The following is a 12,524-nucleotide window of genomic DNA, read 5'->3' on the forward strand; positions in this document are numbered from 1 at the left end:
TGTGTATTCATCAAAAGCGCACATGTCCTATTTTCGTCTCTCAACTCCTTTAGCCCGTTGACGGACTTATTCACCGAAACGACAATATGGACCTCGACTCTACGACCATCTCCGAAGCGGAGCTAACACGTCTCCTGCCAACCTGTCAACGATGTCGCCGACTTCGTAGAAAATGTGATACAAATCTTCCGGCATGTCGACTTTGTGAGAAGGGCAAGGCAGAATGTACCTTTTTCGACCACGCTCTACAGCAGACTTTACCACGAAGCTATGTCCACTCGCTGTTAACTCGACTGGGTCGTTTGCGTTCTGTCCAAGCTGCTGTCAATGGCAACAATGATCCTTTGGCTCATTTCCAGGCTCAAATTTCGCAACATGCCCGCAATATCTCCTTGACATCAACTCACCTGGATCCCCCACCAAATGAATGGGGGACTTACACTAGCGATTTGTCCTTTGACAAGCATTTCATCGTTCAAAATGCAAATCCTACATGTTGGCAATTCCTCGGTAGCTCTTCACCTTACGCTCTTATCGTCGAGGTGCTTGTCCATGCACAAGCTAAGCTGGGACCCATGGTACACCATCCAGATTACGCAGGTCCAGAGTTCTGGCTGAATGCCCAAAGCACGGAAATTCAGCAACCAGCTCAACTCAGACCAACCCCTTCTCGCTCAGAGGTGGAAATGCTGATCAATTTATACATGGCAACGACCAACGGCCTTGTCGTCTTTGTCGACTCGGAGGACATCTCACACGATATTGAGGTATATCTTCGTCACCAAAGCTCCAATGCCAAGTACCTCACTGGTAGAGATGCTCATCAGTTTTTTCGCGTGGCAATGATTTGCGCTGTGGCTTCTGCCAACAAGGCCAGGCATCACTCAATTTATGATACAGAGTCTATGGCCTACTATGCAGAAGGCCTTCAATGCGTCGAAGAAGTCACGTCAGAGGTCAATGCCGATGCTCTGGAAGCCCTTCTCCTATTGATCATGTTTACTTTGTTCTATCCACGAAAGGGTGATATCTGGAAGCTCCTGGATTTTGCCTGTCGTCTAAGTGTGGAGCTGAGCTACCACACAGAACCGAATGATGATTATGAAGACGAGAGGGCAAAGCGCAGACGACGGTCGATCTTTTGGGGTCTATATACTATCGAACGTACTGTTGGTCAACACCTTGGTCGCCCTTCAGATCTGACAGAAGAGATTATTACTGCTGAGTACCCAGCTACACTCACCGACTCTACCATTGCAGACCCAGATTCGCTACAACTCATTCTTACAAGCCATTACTACCGCCTGACGTACATTCGCTCTGAGATCTTTCGAGAACTCTACCTCCCTGCTATTGCTCCTAACCTGCCTCGGATATGGTACGAGCAAAATCTTGAGCACATCATAGCTTGGCGGCGTGAATTGCAGTTTCTTGACACCGGGCTTGGTATGGGTAGCATGACTTGTGATATGGGCTTTGACTCATCTATCTGCTTTCTCTTCCAACCTTTGCTCCTTCGCGCATTGGTCGCTACAAAAGACCATATACTCCCCCAAGAGGTGACTGAAATCATTCCTCGAGAGAGCTACTACTCTGCAGTTCATGTGGTGGAGTTCTATCACAAGCTTTTTCGCGGTACAGAAGGCAGCCCATATGGGATGTACCCTATCACAATCGTTTCGGCACACTATATCTTTCAAGCAACCATCATCATAATGGCGCATTGTCTCTTGGCAATTGACGGAAGGCTGCCGATCGTGAGCTTCTCCCGAGACTTGGCAGGAGAGGAGCAACCTGATGCTATTGACTTTTCCGAAATCCACGAAATTTCTGGAACTTGTTTGATTTTATTGAATACGCTGGCAAAGAAATGGTCGGGAATGGTGGGTCTTCTGGACATCTACAAGAGCTTACAAGACAAGGTATTACCCATAATGATGAGAAGTGGTCTTGGTTAAGGGCCTCTTTGGGTTATGGGGTTTTGGGTTGTCATGTGTGGGAGGCCGACGATTGCTTCTTTGTTTCCGTGCACAATGTCTTGCATCAAGAAGCAATAATCCAAAACAATTTATATGCAGTTTGCCGTTGCGTCTCACGCCGCAGGTTCTTGCGAGGTCTCAGCGCTTCAGACAATCTTCTTTGTGGCTTGTCAAACACTCCCAGGTCAAGGGACGAACGGCCTCAAATCTTGCGACTCTTAGACTCTCAGTGCATGAGAAGGTCAAACGACTGTCTCATTGAGCAATCAGCAACTAGTCCAAACAGAGGACGTTGCATGTTGCAAGACCATTGATGATGTTGAGTTTAAACGGAGATATATTATTATAACTTTCCGCCCTGGTGGTTCCATTCTTCATACTACAACGCTCTCTTTACTACCGAAGACTTTGTATCATACAAACCAAGTATCTGAAATCAGGACGATCCGATCAACCTCAGAACGTCTGCGAAACGCACCAACTTCGGTGCCACAGGGAAATATCTACAATTTCCTTTGATCAAGACCAAAGACGATATGAGTAGTCATACGAGATCCAACGGTTAGCACACTACCTCAAGCAAGTCCTCTGACAGTAGGACAAGGCTGACCAGCGCTTCTTACAGGCACAATGACAATAGACTCTGACACTTTTTCAACACCGAACCAAGAGCCACTAAAATCTGCCAACAACACAACGCGCTTAGTGAAGCCGCTCAACCTCCGCAGCTCTAGAAAATCAGTGTTGGCCCACTCTAAACAACCAATTATCAAAACATCGTCCAAGACCGTATCACCATCCTCGCAACTGCGAGTTCGATGTCAAGGGATGGTTTCACACAAAGTTCAGAAGCATGGGCCAGGATATGTCTCCAACCTCAAAGAGAAATTCAATAACGCACGGAAAGGTACTCGCCTTCGCTTTACCCTGAAAGAAGGTAGAGCAGTAAAAGTTGAGGTTGTTGACTGAGCTGTGGTTTGTCTGATTTGGGGGCCGAAAGTGTGTCGCGCGTCGGTGAGAGAGGGGAAATTCAATTTCAGTGCATCCAAGAGCCAGTGCCACGCTGTACTGATCCATTCGGACGCTTTGATGATTCAACCAGAGTCTTGTTGTGTAGGATTATGGGTGGTCTAATAATGGCTGGTGAGGCGCCATGGAGTCTCCTGATGTGGTCGAAATGGCTACTGTTGATAGCGAAGCTGTGAAGTCAGTGTATCAGAGTATCTCAATTCACATGCCATACATCACTCCTGCTCAGTTGCTAACCTACCCTATGGCCCATGTAAAGCACCAATTGTCTTCAACATTCCTGGTGCCGCTTTAGCGCACACAGCATCCGAGTCATGTGATTTAAAGCGGCATTGCATGGTTAAAGCGATTCAATCATCGCGAACTTGGCCTAGAGGTCCTCTTGGACTTCTCCGCATATCCATTCATACTCTCCGTGCCTTTGAACCCGTACCATTTGTACTAATTTTCGCTCACAATGGCTACTCTACAAGGCTCTGGCATTCCCAAGGTCAAAATCGAAGGCGCTCCAGACCAGACCATCAAGCCAGAGCCTACAGATGATACACCTTCACCATACGTCGACGATGATGAGGACATGTATGAGGAGACGGGCGATCTTGACTTTTCTCAAGCACAACAACAGCTGTGGTTGAGTCACATACCCAGATCTCTGTGGGAAGCTATTTCCAACCTCAATGATGAAGACGAGGTCGAGATCGGTACCATCAGAGTCGAAGGCCCAGAGTCCAACCCGTCAAGGGTATGAAGATGACCTATCCAATGTTATTTTATGTGGTTAGAAGCTGACACTTTCCGGCAGGTGAGCTTGATGCTGAACAATTTACCTCAGTTCGAAGATGAGCCTAAAGAGTACAATCTTTCCCTTCCTCCCATCGAGAAAGTCAGAAGTCGAAGGCCAGGCCAAGCGTTGGTTTTTACAGAGAAGGATCTACCCGGTTACAAAGCGAGGCCATTCACGTGGGACGACTTGGACGAGGATGGGAATCCGGCGCAGGGGCGATCATATTTGTACGAGAACCACAAGCGTCAGATCAAAAAGAAAGAGAACAAGGGCCGGTACACTCCATATGCGCGACGACCTATTCCCAAGCAGACTGCCATCACAGGCACCGTGGCAAAGGAGTTTGAAGTGGTTCCTGTCAAAAATGACGAGTACTATGTACTTGAGAGCAAACAGGCTCAGGAACTACTGAAAATTCCCGATCGAGAACACGCCATCTTCGCAAGTGGTGACCAAGATCCTTCGAAGAAACACCTGCCGTTCATGACCCAATCGGACAAAGCAAACGCTCTTAAGGTAAACATTCTGATGCCCATTTCCAACAGCCTATTCGTTCTTCGCTAACTTGAAACTCTTCCAGAATGCACAAGCCAGGCGACAAGCGCAGAAGGAGACGCGCGCGGCACGCGTCGAGAAACACGTCCTCATCGACAAACTCCTGGAAATGTTCCGGCAGCACCGTATCTGGGGTCTACGCGACCTCAAAGCCCGCGTCAACCAACCGGAAGCTTACCTCCGACAAACACTCGATGAAGTAGCGTTCATGTGGAGGGCAGGCGACTTCAACGGCAAATGGGAGCTGAAAGCCGAGTTCAAGCAGAACGATGAGGAGCTGTTGAACCCCAAGGGCGTCGAGGTTGCGCCGGAGGTGAAAGGCGGCGATTCGGACATGGAAATGGACAAGTCCGGCGCTGACGATGACGATGACGACGATGTCTTCGAGGACGTCGATCAAAAACCCTAGTTGGGACGGCGCGGAGACTCTTCTTCGACGCCCACGTGTCTTAAAAACTGCATAGCGATGGCGTTGGTGGTGGCGCGGTGCCGCCAGGGCACCCTCTTGGCTACAAGATACCCAGGTGGATGATGAAATGATATCAATGAGCTTTTATTTTGCTGCGGGAGATATCGAGACAACACCACCACTACTACTACTGCTATCTATTTGCATTTCGTACTTGCGAAAGACTGGTTTCAAACAACCAGTCGTTCGTGGGTACTTTGCAACTTCCAAATATAGATCTTCTCCCTCTTCATTCACCACCACCGCTGGTTTTACTTGTCCTTGACTACGAAGAAGATCTCTCGTCTAACTAGAAAGAGTCTATGAACCTGCCACCATAGATCATAGGAGCGATTCTGGCATGCACGTGGAAATGTGACCTCACGTGAGCATTTCAGGGCTCGCGGATCCGAACGACTAACTAAATAAATGCGAGCAGGCGACACACGTGCACAGAGGAGGGCTACAGGCATGCATATTTGCTGGTGAACCTGCTTCAACTAGTCCCCGAGATGTGGGTCCAGCAGTGTTGCTCGCACTGGCACCTCTGTTGAAATTGTGAGCATTACATGTGTACCATGAAGTATCTCCGTGCCAGCATGGTTGACGTGATCGTGAAACACATACTCAGGAAGAGCACGAATGACTTGAAACGGCAACGGCTCTTTGGGGTTATGAACGTGAATACAAATTAATAAATGGATTTCCATTGATCATATGTGGAAAGCGAGGCTGGGGGCTCCAGCTCTGCAGCCATGCACGATATCGCTAGACAAATACCCACTCCTCCCATTTTGGAGGATTTCCGAAGGGTTGAGGCGACAAATTATATTCAGCTCTGGTGAGACTGACAGGTTTTGCCAGCTTACAGGGTATATCTGAACGCTGGGCTCCTGTCACCGAGATCCGAAAGCTCCTTCTCGGTCAGGCCCTCAGCAGCACCGCTCTTCTCACGATTGCTGTTTATTCGGCCGTAGGAGATCCTGAGCGTAACGACGGCAATGAGGCCCAAGACGACGAATCCGATGTCCAGGCCGTGGCCGAGCAGATACTTGGGGGCGTCCTTGGAGCGGTAGAAGTTGCTGGCCATAGCACCACCCAGGTTGCCCGCACCGATTTGGAACGCCATGCCCGCGGCACGCTTGTAGCTGCCTGCGAGATTGTTGCTGATCCAGGTGATGTTGTTGGGGAAGGCTGGGTAGATACCGCATGTCGCGATGAAGACGCCGGCGTACACGACACCGGGAACGCCGCCGACGGCTGAGGCAGAGATGGCCATGATAAAACCGATTAGGATGGCACACATTGGGAAGAACACAAATGGCCATCGGGATTTGCCTTGCTTGGATGCTCGGTCGGAGAACCAGCAGACGACGATGGTGAGAATTGCAGCGGTGATGTAGATTGGGATGGTGAGGAGTTGGGCGGTGGTGGAGATGTAGCCCAATTCTTTGATAATGCTGGGCAGGAAGAGTGAGATCGAGTCTATTTCGTATTATTAGTTACAATTCGTGATAGAATTCATGGTAGAAAGTGAGGCGAGAGAATATTATAGCAAGCATCTGACTTACACAAAGGACAAACAATTCCCCAGTACATCAAAAGAGACAGATACAGCTGCCAATCAGTAACAGCTAAATGTCCATTAGTCGAGATACTTGGTAAGTTCCACAGATCGTACTTACCTTGAACAACGTATTTCCACTCAAAATGGTCACTTTCAGCTACAAGCTTTCCATTCTTGCTGCCTTGGTACTTCAGGCGGTGCACAACCCAAGCCTTTTCCTCAACGGTCAAGAAGCTGGCGGTATCTGGGAAGTCGTAGAGCATAAAGAATGCAGCGAAAGCGACGAGAACGGTCAACAAGCCTTCCAGGATGAAGATCCATTGCCAACTGAAACGATAGGTCAGTGGAAATTTCTTCGGGCCTAGAACAGTAAACTCACCCCGCTCGGTTTCCTACTCCATCCATCTTTGCAATCGCAAATGCTAGAAGTCCTGAGAAGGAACCTGCAATGCTTGCAGCACTGAAGAATAGACCTTGGCGGAATGCTAGCTCTTCTCTCACATACCAAGATGTGAGGTAGTACGCGCAACCCGGATACAGACCAGCCTCTGCAACACCAAGGAAGATCCGGGAGATGAGAAGGCCGTGGTAGCTGTTCACTAGACCCATCAACGTCATGACTGTTCCCCAAGCAACCATGATACCAGGCAACCAAATTGATGGCCGGAAGTACTTGAGAAGTAGATTTGAGGGGATTTCGAAAGCACAATATGTGAAGAACTGGCTTCATTTGTTAGAGATAGGGTGCCAACCATGCATAGTATTCTGGAAATGCTCACAAAGACAGTAGCGCAAAGATTGTACTGAGGTCCAGTAAGAGCCAGATCAGTCTGCATGCCTTGGATTTTTGCATTTCCGATGTTTGAACGGTCCAAAAAGCTCAGAAGATACAGTAGAGCTAACATTGGAATTAAACGAAGGTCAATCTTGCGTAATGTCTTTGCAGGATCAACACCGGAGGTGTCGATGCCGTCTCCTGTCCAATTCGGATCATGATGCTTTTCGTCCTGTTGAATGGGTGTTAGAACGGGTGAAGGACCCTCAGCCGCTCGAGAGAGACTTACAACATGCTTGTCACCGTTGACTGACCGTTCAACTTGATCATCCGCCCACTTCTCGCTGACTGAAGAAGTGTCGTGCATATTGGTAGCGGTAGTGATGGCCATATTTGGGTAGAAGAAGAAATTGAGATGTCACTGGTACACAGCTGACAGGACCAATTCCATGACGGGGTAATGAGGTCAATCAACCCTCTTATACTCCTTCCAGTTCTGCAGTTCAGGTAAGGCACTGGTCCCTGATACTGACATGCGCCCAGGCCACGGATGCGAAGAACCCTGTTCGAGTCCACGTTTTTCGGTTGAGAATTGGCTGGAGAAGCATGCATGATTTGCTCTTGGTCATCTGGGGGCAAAGTACGGAGTAATCTGGGGACAAAGAAGTGTTGAGCATTGCCTGTTTGGTGGATATTTCGCTTAGGACAAAATCTTGTTGGTTGAAAGCCTCGGCTAAGTTGTAAGCTTATCAGGTGAGACCAGGGTCCTCAATCTTCGGATCCGAATGCAACATGACGCATGGGGCTGACTTGGAATTTGCCCGTGGGGAGGGAGGCATTCTCCCTTCCCCGCAATCTGGCAGACGGTGTCCCTCCCGACTCTTGACCGATCAAAGATGTTTCTGCAGTTGACAGGTCACTAAGATTGGTATACCTCGCCACGGAAACTGCAACCGGCGGTGGTCGTCCTGAACTGGTGCAGACAGGTGCTTCGTTCTAGAACCTGCAGCTTCTATGCATATCTCAAACGGCAGGCCCACACAATCATCGGCTCCGTAGGTATGTCCATATGTTCGGTCGACTCGTATCACCATTTGGTAATACTGGGTGGCGTGTTATTACCACGGTGGGTATGCTGGCTGGGAAGGATTCTCCGGTTTTGCAAATTCGGCTCTTGCCATCTGTACTGACTTGGAACATTGTGGTAATTGTTCGAGTGTCTGCCTCAAAGTGGAGAGGAGATTATTGTGGGCGTCTGGACCAATCTTTCCCCTGGACGAGTCCCTTTCAATCGCTTGTTGCATCAGCTTCACAGCTGCGACCACATGATGTGGATATGGGTCTACCGCAACTAGAGGAACCGTGATTGAGGACTTTTGTGTGAAAGGTGCTTTCGGATCAGAAGCGCCTGTCTCGCTTCGAAGTTGCAAGGTGTACTTGTTGTTCAACCCAAATTCTAAGCAGTTCATGACCCATGTTTCTGCATTCATTCGTTTCGACGAGAACAGGGATAGGAGATCCTCACGATGTGTGGTGGCCACTATATCTGGAACCATCAAGATACTAAGATTATAATGCATCACTAGTTCATCTGCGCCAGGGTCAGTCAGAAGGCTGGAATGTTCTTGACGGAGCAGCTTTACTTACACCATCGAAGTTTGGTTTCTTGACTGAAGAACTGTATTCGTGTCTGGCATGCACTGAGCAAATCTCGATAGGTGGCGTTGAAGTGATCAATGGCGTCGGACACAGCGTTGAAGGCCTTGTCGACCTCGACTTCGTCATGTCCATCTCTCAATGATTCCTTGAGATTTGCCGTCAATTTCCACTGTAACAGCTTCCACGCTGCCCCAGATGCGATGATCTGATTTGCCTTTTCATTGGTCATTTCAAAGTCAAGCTCCTTCCAGTCCTTGGTCATTCCTTTGAATATCTCGGTGCATGTTCGGACCATGCGCCAGGACGGTTCAGCGTCGAATCCAAATAGTCCAGACGACAGCAAAGGCCTACAACTCATGGTCAACGATGCAGATGTGTCGAAGGTCAGTGCAGCCCAGTATGCAGTGCTCTCAGCATTAATGAAATTAGTCGTTGCAAGTGACTGGGGGCTTGTAGCTGAAGTACGCCTCACGCTGGCGAGGCTTACTCGGGTACCATTGAATTGAAGACTTCTCTGGCGAGCACGCAGTGTCTGAATCTGTTGAAGTGCAGCATGAACGCAATGTTGACCGGAAACACCATCTAACTCTTCATCCTCGCCTATTCCAACCGGTATCGGAGTCAGAGCGAATAGTAGTAAGGCCAGCATGGATCGATAAGAGGGTCTGTTGATAACTTTGAGCATATCTCTGTGCGCCCGTCGCCATAAGGCTCTCACAATCTCGAGTCGTGGCACTACTTCAGTCTCGGTGGGAAATACCAGTGGCAGCCATCGAGCTGCAAAGCCTTGGATAGAACAGTCGAGATAATGATCGATCTGCAAGTCATTTTCGTTTCTGAACGACTCTGGTGAGGCACCAAAATCCACCATGGTGCCTGTGCCATCATGTCCATCCTCGATCCACTTGTCAAGCTGGCTACAAAGCCGACGAATACTTACGATGTCTGATAGACTTTGCTCTCCGAACCTAGATCTGTTAGACCATTATCAATGAGGTTTGACGATGTGAGTAACATACGCAAATGGATTACTATACCTCCCCATCCAGGAACCGAAGACAGTCTCAAACCCCGAATCGTAGATAGTATGAAGCCATGATTGGTCAACTGCATCGAGCGAATTTTCCTCACTGGGTAACGACGTAGGCACTATCTTGGAAGGCTCTCTGAATGACCATGCCGATGCGAAACTGTACTCGTTAGTTCTGGCATGTCGTGATTTCGTCAGTGGCCATACCTGAAGTCTGCGTCATATAGACCAGGGCTCGACTGAAGTACTGCAGAGCGTGGCAGGTCAGAGGTTTGGGACTGGCGTTCATCGGCGGAAGCACTTTCTGTTTGCGCTCGTTGGCGAGCCTTCCTCGGCCTCTTTTGTGGCTCAGATCTTAAAGCTACAGAGGTGCCTGTGGCCTGCTTCATCCACTGTCGACAACAGATTTAGTCCGAGGACAAGTAGAACAGCTACTCGGTGAACATTCGGCCTACCTCGAAAGTGCATTGCCACTGCCGGTTTGAACACCTTGTGCAAGATAGCAACTCCTGTGGGTCGTGCTGATTGCGACGCGCTCTGCCCGCATCGCAGGCGACTCGGGATTTCCGGCATTCATCGCAACTCGAGAATTGAACTCGACGATGCGTGCGGTCATTGTGCGCCATTACCTCGAGACAGGACTTGGTAAGCACGGATGACCATTTCGAGTCTGCAGAATTAGTTGAGAGTCCCAATTCTGAAGTTGAAAAATGTTGTTGAGGTAAGAATTAGTGTGACACACTTGATCCAGTTAAAAAAAGAGGTTGTGGCACTACTGCCCAGTTGGGGAGACTTAGCCTCGAACGAATGCTTGATTAGGACGTTTCCGGGGTATACTCCATGGGGAAGAAACTCCCTCGTCCCTGATATTTACTATTTACCTACCCCGTCAACTCTGGTATCTGTGTTGTAGCATTCTTGTTTTATATTAAACATTCGACTTAAATACCAAGCGTTCATTTTCTATGGTTATAAGAAATCCACCAGTTCGTGTCCACACCAGAATTCCCACCAAATGCCGCTGAGACTATTTTCATACATCGTAAGGCCATCCTCACTTTAGCCAAAACCCATCAATGTCTTATCACAAAATTCGGAAATTGCTGTTAAAGGTCCTGAAAGTCCGTGTGTGAGTCTTCCCAATCAGTATTCGTAAAATCCACGTCCATTTTTGACTCCTAATTGTCCATTATCAATCAATTTTTTCAGATAGTCTCGAGGTTCCGAAGGAATGTCCGGCCGTTTCTCTGCATAGTGCTCCTCAATATTGAGCACAACATCCAATCCCACTACATCCATCTGCTCGAATGGTCCTTTTGGTGTTTTCAAGACGTCCTTGAAAATGCTATCTATCTCTGCTGGTGTTGCCACACCCTCAGCTGCTGTGAGTAATGCTTCCCGTTTGATTGCTGCCCAGATACTGTGAACCTCTAGTCAGAAATGATCACACGAAAGCCAAAGAGCCAGATTTGCCAGGTCCAAATCTCACCGGTTGTAGATATAACCCATCGAGTCCTTCTTGACGTGAAACGGGCTAAAGCCATGTTCTCGAGACTCCTCCAGGAGCAATGATATGCATTCAGGATTAGTCCGTTGGTGACCCATGATCTCGAGTGCTATTCCTCCAGGTCAGTGTATCGTCCAGCGTTAACCATCGGTATTGACTTACCAGAAGTTTCTGGAGGCCAGTCTTCATTCGTTAGCAGATGTCGGACTTGATCATGTAAAGAAACTTACAGCTGTGGGCACTGAGTATTCGACGATCATTTGACAGTTGCAGCCCTTCTATCAACTCCGAGATTGGATAACTACTCGAGTTTGAAGCGATGATTGTCGAAGATGGGGCCAATTTGTCCAACTGTGCGATCATACTTCGCTTGAGTTCGAGTTTCTCCGGCACACACTGTTCAGCGAACCCCCGTTAGTGATGGATATAAATCAAAACAAGTCAACCATGGGTTAAGACATTTCACATACCTCAACCACGAGCCAGCTTGATTGCAATGCCGTGCTCAACTGATCCGCTGAAAATGTCTTGACTTCGCCCCATGATGCGTCAGGCTTTTTGGCCGACATACGGAGTCCTTTTATGTACTCCACGCCATCTTGAAGTTGCTTTTCTTGTGCGTCGATCAAGTGGACTGGCCGACCTTTGCTCGACCACTATCTCATAGTCGAAATTAGCAAATTTCGCTTTCCATCTCCAAAGAGTGCATATTACCATGTATGCCAGCCTTCGACCTTGGGTCCCAGCACCTAGCAAGGCCACAGGCCGTTGTGTCAAGTTCGCTACCATGGTTGAGCTAGTGAAGTGTCTCTCTGCTGATGACTATTGTTGTTAGAAGACGATGCTGATACGAACGGCTCACGGGGAAGGAAGATGTCCGAAGCTCCTGTGAGTCTAAATGCCTTCTGCACAATAGAAGAGATTAAATCGACCAAGGTTAACTAGATATGCACGTCGAAAACTGTTTACCTACTGAATTACGACCAAGATATTGGAATCCTGAGACAGACACTTTATCACTTGCTATGGCCGCTGATGATCTATCGCTTGGCAGTGACAGGGAAGTTCGGTTCCGACACAAACCTCCTCTGCGACAGGCTGAATTGACAGCCTTGGATGACGTCGAAGAACGCCACCGAGCGCCACTATTCTGAACTGAGTTTGTGAACATACTTCCACCCTCGTTGCGAG

General features: G+C 48.5%; 5 protein-coding genes across 5 annotated transcripts; 2 read left to right on the top strand and 3 right to left on the bottom strand.

The window, feature by feature from the left end:
* Nucleotides 1-86: 86 nt before the first annotated feature.
* LTR84_001472 (uncharacterized protein) lies at nucleotides 87-1,958 on the top strand (the record flags this gene model as incomplete). The annotated part of the gene is made up of 1 exon (XM_064845096.1): nucleotides 87-1,958. One exon carries the CDS (start codon nucleotides 87-89, stop codon nucleotides 1,956-1,958), a length of 1,872 nt encoding a protein of 623 aa, XP_064707354.1.
* A 1,507-nt stretch (nucleotides 1,959-3,465) lies between these two features.
* On the top strand, nucleotides 3,466-4,756 carry LTR84_001473 (uncharacterized protein; the record flags this gene model as incomplete). The annotated part of the gene is made up of 3 exons (XM_064845097.1): nucleotides 3,466-3,750; nucleotides 3,811-4,308; nucleotides 4,373-4,756. 3 exons carry the CDS (start codon nucleotides 3,466-3,468, stop codon nucleotides 4,754-4,756), a joined length of 1,167 nt encoding a protein of 388 aa, XP_064707355.1.
* Nucleotides 4,757-5,660: 904 nt separating this feature from the next.
* Nucleotides 5,661-7,528, bottom strand: LTR84_001474 (uncharacterized protein; the record flags this gene model as incomplete). Its single annotated transcript, XM_064845098.1, has 6 exons — nucleotides 5,661-6,280; nucleotides 6,367-6,429; nucleotides 6,481-6,689; nucleotides 6,742-7,082; nucleotides 7,142-7,369; nucleotides 7,427-7,528. The coding sequence occupies 6 exons, from the start codon at nucleotides 7,526-7,528 to the stop codon at nucleotides 5,661-5,663; spliced, it is 1,563 nt and encodes a 520-aa protein (XP_064707356.1).
* Nucleotides 7,529-8,255: 727 nt separating this feature from the next.
* Nucleotides 8,256-10,442, bottom strand: LTR84_001475 (uncharacterized protein; the record flags this gene model as incomplete). Its single annotated transcript, XM_064845099.1, has 4 exons — nucleotides 8,256-8,728; nucleotides 8,785-9,764; nucleotides 9,816-9,986; nucleotides 10,282-10,442. The coding sequence occupies 4 exons, from the start codon at nucleotides 10,440-10,442 to the stop codon at nucleotides 8,256-8,258; spliced, it is 1,785 nt and encodes a 594-aa protein (XP_064707357.1).
* Nucleotides 10,443-10,969: 527 nt separating this feature from the next.
* On the bottom strand, nucleotides 10,970-12,122 carry LTR84_001476 (uncharacterized protein; the record flags this gene model as incomplete). The annotated part of the gene is made up of 6 exons (XM_064845100.1): nucleotides 10,970-11,246; nucleotides 11,316-11,442; nucleotides 11,496-11,516; nucleotides 11,564-11,729; nucleotides 11,804-11,989; nucleotides 12,048-12,122. The coding sequence occupies 6 exons, from the start codon at nucleotides 12,120-12,122 to the stop codon at nucleotides 10,970-10,972; spliced, it is 852 nt and encodes a 283-aa protein (XP_064707358.1).
* Between the last annotated feature and the right edge of the window lie 402 nt (nucleotides 12,123-12,524).

Source organism: Exophiala bonariae, assembly GCF_035927105.1.
Source record: "Exophiala bonariae strain CCFEE 5792 chromosome Unknown scaffold_10, whole genome shotgun sequence".
Taxonomy (NCBI): Eukaryota; Fungi; Ascomycota; class Eurotiomycetes; order Chaetothyriales; family Herpotrichiellaceae; genus Exophiala; species Exophiala bonariae.